We start from the raw sequence: 15791 nt of genomic DNA, 5'->3' as shown, positions 1-15791 counted from the left end.
TGCATTTTTTCTTGAATTGAGGGGGTAATTGAGACACTTTGCCAATGGAACAAGACAATTTACATTTAAAATAAGAAAACACAATTGCGTTGTCTAATTTCAAGTGCATATTATCTAATTATCTTATTTTAAGACAAAAAATACTAATTCCATTGGCAAATTATCCTATTTACTTACTCAAATTAATGGTAAATACACTTAATTTAAGGCATTTTTTCTCCTTTTTAGATGGTTTTTGCAGTGTATGGTCCAATCCTTCATATTACCCTGAGGAAAAACATTGTCTAAATCAATTTTAAAAACCTTTTGTTCTGAGTTCTAAATAGAAATCATAAAATTAAAGGCATAGATGACTAGATAATGAATGAGACAAAATATAATTGATTCATAAATATTCAATTAATGAAACAGGAAGTGTTTTGTTGTTTATACATTTTCAGATTAAAATTATCTCTGTAAGGTTACAGCGACCTTAGCAGTGAGAGAACATCATAGATTACACTTATTTGTCCCAAACAATCCAAAGTCATTTAATACAGCGTTCAGTTGGACAAACGTTGATGTAGCTTTTACTGTGAAGGAATGCACAGAAGGTTATCATCGGCCATTAATATCCCACAATCTAACAACATCACCAGCTTATAATCAAGTACTTCTTTTAATAGTAAACAATCCAGATATAAATTGTTACTAAGACTTAAATCATAGGTCACAAGTCTCAGGTTTTTATAGAACAAGACTGAATTCTTTTGTTTTGAAACTCCGTTTTGTACTGGTTACAGAAAATGCGTCTTTACTAAATTTACGCCCTTGAAAATCATTGCGGTTGTCGTAATACTAGTCTATTTGGAGTATAAATCAATGAATAAAAGCTCCAAATGAACCACATTAATGCCAAAGATCAGTGTAGGAACTATTGGAACCAGAACTGTGTGCTATTGGGTTAATGTCCTGCAGATTTGAGGAATAACTCCTGAAAAAAAACAGAAAGAACAGTCAGCTGATCTTCCTGCTTTTGTTCATGAGGAAAAATTATGCAAAGCAGATTATTGAAAAGGGACAGAAACTATATGGTCCACCAATAAAAAACATCTAACAACGTCTGCTCCTCGCTCTGTTATTGTGTTCTCTACTTGAAGCAGCTGTGTAAAGGAAGTAGTGTGGGCTGTGAGCTGTGTGTTTGGGCCATTAATGGTCAGCAGAGACGGAGGCACAGAGGAAAACCTTAGCAGCAGGACAGGAAGAAACAGCTGCTCTTCAACAAACACAGCACAGACAGTGTTTGAAATCTCATCCGTCTCCCTCTCAGGGCCTCGGTTCAGATCTCCCTCAAGTCCACACGTGAAGGTAAGCAAAACTTTGCTCTGTTTATATATTAGAAACACGCACTCTAACCTCTCTCTCTTTGTTTTGCTCGGCTGGAAGCATAAGGGAGTTTTGGTGGATCCTGGACCCTGCACAACAACACCACCGAGGAGGCTGATAGCTTCAGCTTCTGACTGGAAAACTGCATGCAGTGGAAACAAACCGGGTAAACCTTCCCCATCCCTCCCTGCCCAGGCCAGCAGAAGGGAAAAGCCAGCAGAGAAACAGGAAGCATGTCTGGGCCACAGTGGTGGTTAGATGGGGAAATCCAACTCTGTGGGTCTGACACAGGTGCACAGAGAATAAGAGGGTCGCTGAGAACCGGTGTCCAATTTACAGCCTTATGATGAAGATTGTCTGAAGTAAAATGAAAACTTTTAAAGACAAATAAAGAGGGATAAAAATTCTACCTATATCAAGCCTAAAAATTTTCTCAAAAAACGCAGCCAATCTCCTTTTCTTCACAATAGAGTCTAAATCTGAGGCAGATCTGGTTATCCCAGTTTAACTGAGGCTGATAATTTATTTAGTTGGCTGGAGGAAAGCATCTTGAATAATACAATGGGTGAAACCAGACAGACTGGACAGCAGCTGAGAAAGGAGGTTTCAGGGACCAGTGCAGCTTCATTTTTACCCAGAGGGACTGCATGTGTGTGATTAACAAAACAGAGATGGCTCACATTTTGAATTAGTTGAGGTACTCAGGTTGTACTGATGAGCTCTGCAGTTCTCCACTCATTGTGACCATAGATAAAGGGAGCTGCCCATATTAGGAGTATACACCTCATTCAGAACTGTTTCCTAGGCTGAATGATTGGAATGAGTTGGGCTTGTTTTTCTTGTAAAACACCATTAAATAAATGTTGCTTTGAAGCTAACCGAAAGAAACAGAATCTTCTTCACCTAAGCTATTAAAGTGCAAAGCTGTCTAACAGAAGGAGAATGATTTGTGTATTCATAACACATAAGTATGTGAAACACAGAAGGCGGTTTACATCAATGCAGCATTTTGACTTTCAAAAGACATCACACCTATTACGTAAAATAGTGGGGAGTGGCGGCCTAGAGCTTGGGACATTGCAGTTGGAATCCAGAGGTTCTGAGTTGAGACCGCCACTCTGGGTCCCTGAGCAAAAGACCCACACTCCTCCCCGGGCGTCGCACGATGGCAGACAACTGCTCCACAAGGGGATAGGTTAAATGCAAATTTCGTTGCTCTGTACTTGTGACATTGTAGTGAAAATAAAAGCTGGGTCCTGTGCATGCCTGTGACTTTACACTACATCAGAGGTCTTCAACAGGGGGTCCGCGACCCCTAGGGTGTCCGAAAAGGTACTGCATTGGGGTCGCGAAAGTCTTGGTTGATTACTTTTTTTTATATTCCCTCCTGCAATTTTTTTGCACCAATTAAAATGTCTTTAAATACACATTAACATGAATTCAACACACTGTAGTAAACATATAAATGGAAGCAGAAGATGTCCTTCAGTCATCAATGCACACATTTAGCGACACACAGGAGCTCTTTCAAACCCGGGCACCCTTTCATTCACAACACCTGTCCCATCAACCAGGAATCAGATTCAGAATTACTTAAATGATCCCAGGGAGAAATTACTTTCGTTACATTACTCCATCTGTAATAGTGTGACCATAGGATCAGTTTGACACAATTTCATACGATATATATAATTAGGGGGTCCCCGCTCCATCTTTCAATCATTTTGGGGGTCCTTGGCTTTGAAAACGTTGAAGACCCCTGCACTACATGATTGGCTGAACGTTACCATATGATGTAAAACATAGTGCATAGTTGCACTATGTGAAACTAGTACAACTATTGTTAGACGGCTTTGTACTTTTAATAGCTTAGGTGATTCTGTTTATGCACAAAGTTGCACTATGTGAAACATAGTGCATAGTTGCCCAGACAACAATAATAACATAACAGCAGCGTCTGTTAGCGTGTCTAATGACCGAAGTTTTACCTGATCGATAACAAAACTGATGGTGATCAAAGTAACTGTAAGACCGTGATATAAAGGGGGAGAGCTGGGTAGCGCTGTGGCTAAGCTGTGTTTAGTAGTTAACAGGTTAGCCTCTTTTAGCACGCTTAGTTAGCCATATTAAGCTACACTACTTTTAACTTTGTGTCAACAACAACCATTCTACAAGTAGAATAAGAGTTTTGTCTAAAGTCTCTATGAAAGTAATTTTTTTAGGATTGTTCCATTTGTCCTCCACTGCCCTCAGATCTTCATAAAAGGAATAAAAATAAACTGAGACTTTTTGCGTCACCTTGTTAAATGGCAGAGCTCAGTCTCCTAGAACGCAATACTTTCCTTCACAGCTGACAATGATTGTTTTCTACACTGCAAAAACCATCTAAAAATGAGGAAAAAATTCCTTAAATTAAGTTTATTTACCATTAATTTGAGTAAGTAAATAGGATAACTTGCCAATGGAATTAGTATTTTTAGTCTAAAAATAAGATAATTGGATAATATGCACTTGAAATAAGACAATGCAATTTTGTTTTCTTATTTTAAATGTAAATTGTCTTGTTCCATTGGCAAAGTGTCTCAATTTCCTCCTCAATTCAAGAAAAAAATGCACCTATTGCAAGAAAAAAATGACTTATGTAGATTTCAATTTTTTGCAGTGTACTTTCTTTTAATTTAGATCGCAGGGGATATGTGAAACAATAGCAAATATAGGTAATATTATGTTGAAACTCCAAAAGAGATTCATTCCTTCAGAAAGAGGTGCAATACAGTTTGTCCGAGTGGAGTTGCCATATGTTGACATAAGTAAATCTGACCACCTGAGCCGATCTGGTACCTACACCGGCTGATATTAGGTTTTTTTCTTTTCTTGTATAGGTATTGGCTGATATATGCATGCGTCGACTGATTTCTAGGTGCGTTCAGCAGTCATGCCTTGGGATCATGCTGAGTTCATGCAATGTCACCCCACTCCATGTGCTATAATATTTCGTTTGATTTGTTAATAGATGTGTTTTTTTTTACATTAAATTGAGATTTGCGTAAAATTTGTTATCATGTGGAAGGGGATGAGGGGCTAACACCCCTTAAAATATCCTAAAAATCCTCAAAGCTCCACATTTCAACGCTGTTCATTTTGTAAGGGGAAATAACTCAACACTTGTTAGTTTAAAAACCATCTGGTCTGCAGGGATCTGGATTCTCAGGACTAAATTTAATCATCAGGAAGCAGCTCATGTGTGTTGGCCCTATTAAAATCAGTACTGGAAAGCAGCTTTACAGCAAATGGAGACAACTCTTTTTATATTAGATACTTATTTGTGTTTGCATATTACAATTAATTTTAAAGTAAAACCCAAATTTAAACAGTTACTTATATAGATATATCGTGTTTGGATTTTATTCTTGAATGTCTCTGACTTGCAGGTTAGTCACTCCATCAGTGGCCTACATTGTAAAGCTGTGACTTTAAGAGCTTCTTCCGTGGAACAAAAACACATAATCTAGGTCAAACTCATCCTCTGTAATCTATCTTTTAACACACTTTAACAGCTGATCTACATTCTCTTCATGAACTGCCTCAGTTTGCGTTTCTTGACCAAAGACAATAAAAAAAAAAGTATTATTTCTAAGACTTTTGAGCTTTGAAATAATTGAAATAAAAGTGTCGTGATCGGGACGGAGAAGCAGAAATTGAGCGGGTAACTAAATATTCAAAAACACTACGTAATCCCAGGGTACCTTGCTGCCGTGCCTTGCATTACCTAATCCCAGAAACCATCGAGAGGAGAGGCGGGGACATGGCTGGTTGCCGGAGCAACACACATGTCATTAGATGGACTCCGCCCACTTTCTCGTCTGCAGCCAATCGTTGAGCGTAGAAATGACATCATTGTTATTTTCAGTGGGGCTGCAGCTTAGAGGTGGATAAAGTTCGTCTCCACGTTGGAAGTGATTTAAAGTATACCAGTTTTCGGAGTCTGTTTTTTATAGTTATTAGAAGGGGAGGATAATACGAACCCGGAGGTTTGAGGGGTAAAACAAAGCAGCTCGGCGGCAAAAGAAGTTTATTTTCTTGTTTTGGTTTGTCGATGAGGGGACGGTTCACAAAGGAAAACTTTTCTCGGGACGCAAAGTTGTCAAGTGAGTTGAACTCCCAACAATAAGCAGCCTCCGCCGCGGGACAGACTGACACCCATATGTACCCAGAAACAGTCGGACTCTTTATTTAAACACGAATACTTGGAGTGATTAGAATTTAAAAAAAAGTTTTATGTCTAGAAAAAGCAGTAAAATGGAAGCGACCTTCTACGACGAAGCTGTTAACGCCTCCAACTCCCAGCATGACGGCGCGGCTGTTTACGGGTTTAACCCCAAAACACTGAAACAAACCATGACCCTGAACCTAAACGACCCGAAACACTTCAAACCCGGGCTGGGGGCCAAGGCCCTGGACATTCTGACTTCGCCTGATGTCGGGTTACTGAAGCTGGCCTCGCCGGAGCTGGAGAGGCTGATCATCCAGTCCTGCAGCGGCTTGACGACCCCCACCCCGACCCAGTTCGTTTGCCCCAAGAACGTCAGCGACGAGCAGGAGGGATTCGCCGAGGGGTTCGTAAGGGCCCTGGCTGAGCTCCACTATCAGCAGATACCCGCCGGAACCAGCGGCGGAGCGGCTCCATCATGCGAGGCCGGCGGGATTCCCTACAGCTGCACGGTGCGCACGGAACCACCCGAATACACCAACCTGGCCGCCTTTAACCGAACCGTGGGATGTGCGTCCGCACCTGTCTCAGAGAGGCACCCGCCCACTAGTTATCCAGGAGCGCCCCCCAACCCCGCGGACCACCAGCTGACGGCGGCGCAGCAACACCCGCGGCTCCAGGCGCTGAAGGAGGAGCCGCAAACGGTGCCAGATCTCTCCGGGGAGACGCCTCCGCTGTCCCCGATCGACATGGAGACTCAGGAGCGCATCAAGGCGGAGAGGAAGCGCATGAGGAACAGAGTGGCTGCGTCCAAGTGCCGGAAAAGGAAGTTGGAGAGGATCTCCCGGCTGGAGGACAGGGTGAAGAATTTGAAGACCCAGAACACGGAGCTGGTTTCCTCCGCCAACGTCCTTCGAGACGAGCTGGCTCTGCTCAAGCAGAAGGTCATGGACCACGTTAACAGCGGCTGTCAGCTCATCCTGACGCAGCAGCTCCAAGCCTTCTAGACTGCAAAACTAATAAAAACCCAAAGGAGCCAATGAGGGACCAAATGCAACTTCAGATGGCGGCTTCAGACCTTTCATCTACTTTTGTTTTTCCACTACAGACAGTTTGGACACGAACAGTCCATGCAAATGAAGCCATGCATGAATGTTTCAGACTCGCACAGCTGAGAGAAACTTTTTTTTTTTTTATTGTGCGTTTCTCCTTAGTCTGGCACTTTTGTCTGTCACTACATTTTATTTCTGCAAGCAATTGTAGATCACGCGTGGGAAAAGAAAAAGTGCACCTCATCAAAAGACTGATCCAGCTGCACATGTACATGTCCAAACAGCAGTTAGGTGCTGTAGCTCATGCACCAGATGTACAGATCCTTCACACCATCCAGACTTTTTTTTTTTTAAGGTGTGTGTAGCGTTTACTGACCGCTGCCTTACTTTCAAAGACACTTCTTACTACTTTATAGTGTGTAACTTGTTAGCCCCTGAAAATAACACTTTGTAAAATTTGTACGCAGCATTTTGAGCACTTAAACTGTAAATAAGGCTAAATAAATAATAATAAAAAAAGACTAACTAAAGTTGGATACGCCTGCGAGCATCTTTGTCTGATATATAGGATTCTGCAACAGGACGGGTTTTGTTATTGCAGACGGGACAACAATGAGTCATTCTGTGGTGTTTGAGGCGCAAGCGCTGATTGGACAGCCGGGGCTTCCGGATGTAAGCTGCAGGGAGCCAAATATGGGAAGATGACTGGGAAGGGCGTGCATGGCTGAATCACTGTCCTCCCCCCTACTGCTGGTGACTCCTACAAGTAACCCCCACCCCCCACGCAAATGCAGATTTGTTTACACAACGGAGAAGTGTGTAGTAAAAACACATTGTAGATATTAAAACATTTTATTTATGAACACGTGACATGTGTATATATATATATTAAAAGAAGACTAACAAAGATGTTTAAATGTATACAGAGCGATATGAAGGCTGTAGAAAAGCTGAGGACTTCAAACATTGTAACTAGAACCCTGTAAATATGAGATGATCTGGATATCCTTTTTAAAGAGGTGTTCAAGGAGCAGGCATGCAGGTGTTTAAACTTGAGCTTCTTCTCCAGATCCCTGCTATGCTGGACTCCAACATACACTCCAAACATCATCAAATTCAGATTATTTGAGCTTAAACCTTCCTCCATTTTGTCGTGCTACAACTAAAAATCTTATGTTTTTTCTGGGGGTTATTTTTATTTTTTTTAATGAAACATATTTCCATATCAAATTTAAATGTTTACTTAAGCATATAATCCTACAAATGCCATTTATAGTTTGAGGTTTTAAAATGAAACTGAACCTTCAAATTAAAACAATAGGCAGGAAAAACAGCCTTAACAAATACAATTGGACGGAAAAAAAAGAAATAAATGGGCATTTGTCAGTATGTATTCAAGAATTTGACCAAATCTAAAGTAAACTGAACCTGCATTAAATGTTTTTATTATTTAAACTTTTTAAATGATTAATTTTGTAAAGTTGATGTAGATAATTCATCTAGGAGTGACTCATCTCTTTAAGCAGGTTTGATTTGCAGGAGAAATCCCTTCAGTAAATCCTCCAAACAATATTTTGATAAATTCTTAGACAACATGAGCTAGCTTAACCATCTTCTTTCAAAATTGGAATCTTGTTCTCATTTGCACATTAATTCATTCCTGAAGTTTAAACAGACTGCATAACAACCAGATTATCTTTTATTGTGTGGTAAACAAGGAATTAAAAGTTGGACAGCGATGGTCTTGTGTCTGGGGGAATGACTCATGCAGCAGTTTCCCAGCATTATGGCTCCTCTTGCTCCATCTGTAAACCACAGGTATGATCCACATCTTTCACTTGTTGAACACAGTTTTTCCCTTGATCCATTTCCATGTGGGTGTCCCAGAGAACTACTGATCTCCAAGGGTTACCTCAGTCCTACAGGCTGGGGGTGAGAGCCTCTCAGCTGACCAGCATGCCCTCCTTACCAGCCAGCCTCTGTCTGTGTATGTGATCCTGCTCCAGTTCTTCGTGGCTGGGGTGCCAGAGCTGAGCCAGGATGCGCTCCATGTTGAGAGCGTACATCGTGTGGGAGGGCATCACGGCGCGATGAACCTACATCACAGATGATACAGGAAGAATTAAGGCAATAAACCTACAAGTTTTTTTTCTATAAAAGCATTTGTTAGAAAACAATGAAAAATTATGCGATATTTTACCCTGCAGATTACTTCAGGGCTGCATCCAATGGATTATTTGAGTAATCGATTAATGCATTGTCTTTCAAAAAGACATTCTTTTAGGAAATTAGTATTTTAAAAAGTATTTATATTATAAAAAAAAAATAAAATAAAAAAAACTACTGCATATTTCAAATTAATTGATGAAAAAACAAAACTAAAGAAGTACCTACACATTTAATATGACTTGGACAACTTTACTGGCATTTTGTATACAGAGTGTAAACAAAGTGAAATTTAATTTTTTAAACAGTGAAAAGGCAGCAGCTTAGCAGTCAAAAGGACCATTTTCAATTCAATTCAGTTTATTTATATAGCGTCAATTCACAACACAAGTCATCTCAAGGCACTTTACAGTTCAACCAGATCATACAGTCAAATTGATTCAAAGTTTTCTATCTAAGGAAAACCAGTTGATTGCATCGACTCATTGACTCAAATGCAATCCCTCACACTAAGCATGCTTGTAGCGACAATGGAGAGGAAAAACTCCCTTTTAACAGGAAGAAACCTCCAGCAGAACCAGGCTCAGTGTGAGCGGCCATCTGCTGAGGCTGACTGGGGTTCAAGGAGACAGAAGCAGAGATACAAAAGGCATCTGTTAAAGGCGGCCCCGTCCAGGAAACACACAGCCATGCTGACGAGCTCCGAGCCAGCTCCCATGCCAGAGAATGAAGAGAGCACATCCAGCCAGTCACAGTCAGAGAAACGACTACACTGGAAAAGTGTAGTCATTACAAGACGAAAAGAGTACTACATTTCACAAAGTGCAGCAGCGATCATCAAATAAGAACAGTGTGGGAGAAGTTTGGAGCGTTGCAAAAAAAAAAAAAAAATTATATATATATATATATATATATATATATATATATATATATATATATATATATAGCCTTACAATTAACAAGTGTCCTATACTGAATAATCAGTTTTACACTGTAAGGGTTTTAGAGACAAGTGGTTTGTCTTCTCCAACAGTCCTTTGCTAAACTTAACTGTGCAAGTAGAAGAAATCTATGATAATCAACATCCTGTTACTGAGATGTACAGCAGAACAGTTGCAGATTCTATGCGTCAGAAGTATAGATTGGCCTTAACACAACAGCTCGCATGAGGCGCACCAGACCAGACAACGTGGTTATTATTTTATCATTTCACTACTTTATTTCTCTCTAATAAGCAGTATATTAGATGAGACTTCTATTTGTTGATTAGAATAACAAGTATTTACAAGTACTAGACTCAAATTTCAAGCCTTTTTTAAACCTTAAAAACACAAACATTTTCAAGGATTTCAAACATCTGTATGAACCTTGCATATATAAAAAAATTAAATAAATTAAGGTAGAAAATTTGATTTTTTTTTTTTTTTTTCTACCTTTAAAGCTTCCAGGAGGTCAAACAGGCTGATTGGAGGCAGTGGCGCAGGTAGAGTGTCAGAGGAGCAGGCCAATAAGTGAACAGCTTTCTGCTCGGCGTCATCAGGCGACACCTGAGGGGGTGGGCATGCGGGTAGAGAGGCACTTGGAGGCGGACTGGAAAATAAAAAAACGGATTAAATGAAAGTTTAATAGAAGCATTTATGAGCGGGTTGCCTTCTTTCCTCTACCATTCGCTGATGCCGTGGTAAGCAGAAAGGCTGTTCTTGAGATAAGGCCGAGGTGTGACATCGGTACCAAAGGCGTAAGGGAAGTGCCCGTCACGCAACCGATACGCTTTCCTCCGTGTGATTACGGCAGTCAGGACGTCCTTCAAGTGGTGCTGAAATAAGAGTTCAGCTCGTTTTATTTCTAAACACACATAAAACATGGCTCTCATTCATTGGTTTGTGCTAAGCATCTTGAGAAAGGGCATTAAAAAAATGTAATCAATAATTAAGCAGGCGTATGGATGGACAGCCCACCTCCACAGCATAGATCATGGTGCTGATGGCCTCTTCTGTGACGTTATCCAGTCCCATTTCGAAGGCGGTGACCATCATGCGGGCCTCCAGCTGGCCCCGCGTCGGCAGCAGCAGCGTGTGGCCGCTCAGGCGCAGCTCCTCCTCCTCGCTCCCCGCCTCACGTGGGCTAAATGGCTGTGCACCGCAAAGAGGGTTCTGTGGCTGGAAGCGATGCTACGGGGGCAAAAAGCATCATCAGAAGCAGACAGTGAGTCAACGATTTCAAAGAAAAAGAAGGAACAACCCATGATATTACAGGTTAGCTTATCTGAAACGTTGGCATTAACTTCCTCTGCAGTGCGAGGAAAAACAAAGGGATTAAAGATTTACATCAAATTTCTGTCTGGATGAACATTTCTTCTTTCCTTTTGGCTTGCCAGGCTTTGCAGCACAGCTTCCCTGCCTTTGTGAAGGAACGGCGCCGTCTGGAGGATGGAAAAGGAAACACAGAGAGGATAAGAAGTGGGAAACAAAGCTAAACAGGTTGTGACTCATGAACATGAAAACATACAATTAAATCACGGAAATCACCTTGTAGTGGCATCACACAAGCCATGATTCTTCCGACAGAATTGTAATTAGATTTTATTTATTTTGAACAAAATAAAGTACAGAACAATTCCTACTTAGTAAACAGAACAGAAACTCCTGAACCTTGTTTAAATATTAAAGCAAAAACGACTTTGTATGCAACAGCACTCTGATGAGAAGTGTCCTAATAAAACTTTCCCATTTCTGATACGATACAGGTCACGGTTTACTTTAAATGTACAGTGCAGCTTTGATCATTTACTGACATTGATACTGATCCGATATCAGCATGAATCATGCATACTTTTATCTTATTTCTTTAGTGTGAATGATAGCAGAAGGCTTGATCAAGTGTTATAAAGCAAACAGAGAAGATAAGTCAACAACAATGGAACAGTAGAAGGAACCACTGGCCCATTTTTTATCATGGGAAGTGGCGACCTAGTGGTTAGGGCATAAAACTTGGAATCCTGAGGTTCTGAGTTCGAGCCCCACTCCCACTGACTGCCACTCTGGCTCTCTGAGCAAGACCCTAAACCACACACTGCTCCCCGTGAGCTCCATGATGACAGCCCACTGCTCCTCAAGAGGATGGGTTAAATGCAAAGGTAAATTTCTCCAATGTGAGATCATTAAAGTCAATTATTATTAAGCTGATGAAGATTCTCAGTCATCCAGGTCATAGTCATTCCGTAAAAGTTCAAAAAATATCCACTGGACTTGGTTTCCAAGATTTGAAGACCTTATTGACAAACATGGAAACTTCTTCAAACAAGGTTTTGGGGAGAAGTTTGGATAGCTTCTGCCTTGTCTGATCTATTTTGTGCGAGAGAGCTTCAATTGTGAAGTGAGTCTGTCTAATCCTCTCACTAAGCAGCTTTTTGTGCGCATTCCTAAGAATCTCTTCTGCCCTATGTCCTTTGATAGTAGACTTCAGTCTTAAACTGTTGGGAATGAGACCTTGTGTCTACATGTTAAATTGAAACGTAGATGGTTCCTATAATCTGCAAGTTTGCTAAGCAATTTCTCATACTTACGCGTTATTCCGAGGGAGTCTTTCCCAAAATGGAGTGCAATATGCTGATGAAGATTCTCAGTCATCCAGGTCATAGTCATTCCATAAAAGTTCAAAAAATATCCACTGGACTTTGTTTCCAAGATTTTAAATTTTCAAATCTTGGAAAGATTTTCCAAAAAACTTTCCAAGATTTGAAATTTTCAAATTTCAAATCTTGGAAACCAGGTCCAGTGGAAACTTTAACGGAATTATTATTATTAACCAAACTTTAAGCAGAAGCAGAGTGTTTCCATCAAACAGAAAACAAGTAGGTTGAATGAGTTTACTAAAGCCTTTTTTTTTGTACTGATGAACTAAAGGGGACGATCAGTTGATAGAACATGGCCACTTTCTCTGTGCTGGAGCCAAGTTCGGTGCATTTGTTATTCCAGTGAATTTGTACAAAACATTTTAGGAATCGTTTATCCGCTTTTCTCTCAGCTCTAACCAATTTACTTTTTGCCATTTTACGGTCAACCTGCTTCCTATCAAAATTACTTATTTATGATTGGAAGTCAAGTTATTCAAAATGTTTTAATAGGATTTATAGTTGTGGTATGCTGTGCTAAAATAGTTGTTCTTATCTTTGTAGGTTCTGTAAGTCTTCATACACCCCATGTATTGATATTGTTAAAGATAGGCTCTGTGTATGCATCCTGAAGCTCTATCTTTCCGATTCCTTTCCCTGAAAAGAGATCGCTCTGGACAAACTCTTTAAATAACACTTCATAACTTATATGTATTAAATAACCAGGAGACAGGACAACAGATTCTGATAGAAATTGTAAAGTTACTCAGATCAGATATATTGCTTAGAGTTTACAAAGGGCAGCTGTATATCTCCAGTCTGTCACATCATCTTATTTTACATCATACACGTTAGCAGATGATTAGGCATCCATGGCTCCAGCTTTATCAAAATATTACACTTCGTTCTTAGCTGAACGACACCACTCTCATTCCATGTCCAAATCTTTGCCACGTACAGAACGAATTTAATAACTGTATATCCAGACAGAGGAACTGTCTTAATTAGATTAAAACATCACTTCTGACACACAGCAAGCAGCCGATACCAAAGTGTAATAAACTCACACATATCAGTGATAATTATCCTAACAATACATATTTCAGTTAAATGCAGGATGGTACATTTGAAGACGTTGAATTGACACTTGTTAATATTTTTTACTATCGTTTACCCAAGTTTGCAGCGGATTGCTGATCGGAGGATGCAGACATGTGAGAAGCTGCAGCCAGTTGCTAATACTTGTAAGATCTCAAATCTCTTTTGCAGTAAACTTGTTTTGAAATGATTTAAATACCTTTGATTGTTCATAAAAACCCAGATTTGCTACATTAACAAGGCTTACAATACAAATTCAACAGCCATGCACATTAGAATACCCCTCGATTTAATTTAATTTATTCTTTTTAATTGGTCACACGATATCAGAACACAAGTAGACAGCAGGCACTATGTTTGTGGAGGATGCAGGTCTGATTTTGTGAAAAAGGTTAACTGATCCATGCCTTAACTAACGCAACCTGGAAATAACTTGAAAGTTAAGCCTATGATCATGTTGTATTGAAGTTTGCAGAAGAAAAAATGTTGATAAAACCTTTGAAATGTTTTAGATGAGAAACCAAACTCACCTGGTGTGGAGACAATGATCTGACATCGTGTGAGAATGGCCAGGAGGAAGTCGTTGTGGAAGTGAACTAAGATAGAAAAAGGAGATTTAAGATAAGCTACAATGCAACAACAAACACGTGGCAGTGAAAACATCTTCTGGAGAACACCAACCATTTTCCTGAGGCAAAAGTCGACGTGCCTCAACATCAAACTCTTCTTTACTGATCTTCTGCTTGAACCAAAGCTTTAAGTTTGCCCAGTAGCTGAAAATACAGGAGGCACAGGAGAATGGCGTAACCTTTAACTAGCTACATTAAAAGCTTAGAGGTTTAGTGCTTTTTAAATCTTTTTTCGTTCAATTAGCTTAAGAACAGCTCTTACTTTGCAAGAAATCCAGCCGAATAATAACAATAACGTTTAAGAAATAAAACATTTAATAAAAAATAAAGTGCAAGAACAGAGCACTCGGACAGCACTATATCTTAATTTTAAAAAATCTGTGTGTGAGGATAACGGCTAAAAACATTAGCAAGCTAAGTGCTAGCTAGGTGCTAATATGCACATTTAGCCGAGAAGCCTCCAATTAGCTTGCATGTTTGCAACATCATTTAAAAATCACACACATTCAGGAAACCAATTAACAACAGGTTCATCTTACTGCTTCACATTATCGCCGATTGCGTCCGTTAAATTCTTCTTAGCAATATCCAGCTCGCTAGCGTGAGCCGCCATGGCGACAAATATGCGTCATCATTAAGCGACACAGCTTTCCTATTTATAAATATTCGCAATAAAATTCAATCACATATCACTTATATAATTTTTTACCCAATTTTATTTATGAATAGCAAATTAGTTCACGGGAGTTGTGTTGTTTATCATAATTGTTTCTAAACTCGAATTTAAGTGAAGAATCACTCTATCACTACCGCCACCTTGTAACAGATTATGGTACTCATTCTATTTTTATGGCACGATTTAACGTCTAAGTTTACTATATTTTTTCCTTTTTTTAGTGCATAGCTGTAAATTAAAATAAACAATAAATTTTCTCCTTTTTTCCACTACCACCTACTGTTTGTACTTGCTTAACCTTGCAGAATAAGGGATACCGAATATATCTTCAGTTGTCTTTTCAAATAAAAAACAACTCATAAAAAAATGAAGTTTGCATTTGTGTTCACACCCTTTTCTCTAAAACCCCTTTACAAAATCCAGTGCAATGGGTTCCCACTCCGCAAGGGATTTCCCACTCCACTGTTTTATCACCATAAGGGTTGACCAACTTGACAAAAAAAATAGTGTCACGCTGTGGCCTTTGGGAGTTGGACTGTTGACATTTTGACAGAACAGATAAATTATTGATGGGGGAAAAAAAAAGACGTACAAAATAATTCTGTATCTTTGAAAAAATTACATCAGGGCAGAGACCTAATTGTCTTTTTGTAGTAAAATTGTTCAACCACTAGATGGCGGGGTTTCTTATGGATGGACATGGCGTTCGAGAGAAGTTAAATGCCCAAAATCCAATTAATGCTGTGACTCCACTATAACTATTTAGGGGGGGGGGGAATTGGAGAGTTGAGCAGCCGGTTCAGTAAACTCTGACATTCTTATTCTGATGGAATCCAAGGCTTTACCAGGGCAAAAGAAATACAGTCTCCTAGCAGCAAGTTCTCTGTGCCATGTGGTGTTCACCCAGTGGGATGTGGCTGGAATACCACTAAAGGGTCAGGTTTGTACTAATTAGATGTCTGGAACACCTCAACTGCAGCAG

The 15791-nt window shown here is 39.8% G+C and overlaps 2 protein-coding genes across 2 annotated transcripts; one reads left to right on the top strand and one right to left on the bottom strand.

The window, feature by feature from the left end:
* Positions 1-5269: 5269 nt before the first annotated feature.
* LOC119772327 (transcription factor AP-1-like) lies at positions 5270-6595 on the top strand. The gene has a single exon (XM_038268686.1). The coding sequence runs from the start codon at positions 5644-5646 to the stop codon at positions 6580-6582; it is 939 nt and encodes a 312-aa protein (XP_038124614.1). The 5' UTR covers positions 5270-5643; the 3' UTR covers positions 6583-6595.
* A 1238-nt stretch (positions 6596-7833) lies between these two features.
* Positions 7834-14830, bottom strand: tada1 (transcriptional adaptor 1). Its single transcript, XM_038268683.1, has 8 exons — positions 14673-14830; positions 14186-14277; positions 14035-14100; positions 11121-11215; positions 10752-10964; positions 10458-10609; positions 10227-10383; positions 7834-8723 (listed from the first exon to the last, which is right to left on the bottom strand). Exons 1-8 carry the CDS (start codon positions 14744-14746, stop codon positions 8571-8573), a joined length of 1002 nt encoding a protein of 333 aa, XP_038124611.1. The 5' UTR covers positions 14747-14830; the 3' UTR covers positions 7834-8570.
* Between the last annotated feature and the right edge of the window lie 961 nt (positions 14831-15791).

This window comes from Cyprinodon tularosa, unplaced genomic scaffold (genome assembly GCF_016077235.1).
Source record: "Cyprinodon tularosa strain WSP-4 unplaced genomic scaffold, ASM1607723v1 ctg709, whole genome shotgun sequence".
NCBI lineage: Eukaryota > Metazoa > Chordata > Actinopteri > Cyprinodontiformes > Cyprinodontidae > Cyprinodon > Cyprinodon tularosa.
The sequence above is the reverse complement of the archived record's forward strand: the minus strand, read 5'-3'. Positions and strand labels throughout refer to the sequence as shown.

Bases quoted from the DNA above. Each gene is read 5' to 3' on its own strand.
- LOC119772327 (XM_038268686.1), top strand. From the start codon at position 5,644: ATGTCTAGAAAAAGCAGTAAAATGGAAGCGACCTTCTACGACGAAGCT.
- tada1 (XM_038268683.1), bottom strand. From the start codon at position 14,746: ATGGCGGCTCACGCTAGCGAGCTGGATATTGCTAAGAAGAATTTAACG. The intron at 14,101-14,185 runs GTTGGTGTTCTC...TTTCTATCTTAG, and splicing joins ACTTTTGCCTCAGGAAAATG to TTCACTTCCACAACGACTTC. The intron at 10,965-11,120 runs GTAAATCTTTAA...TTGCCCCCGTAG, and splicing joins CATCCAGACAGAAATTTGAT to CATCGCTTCCAGCCACAGAA.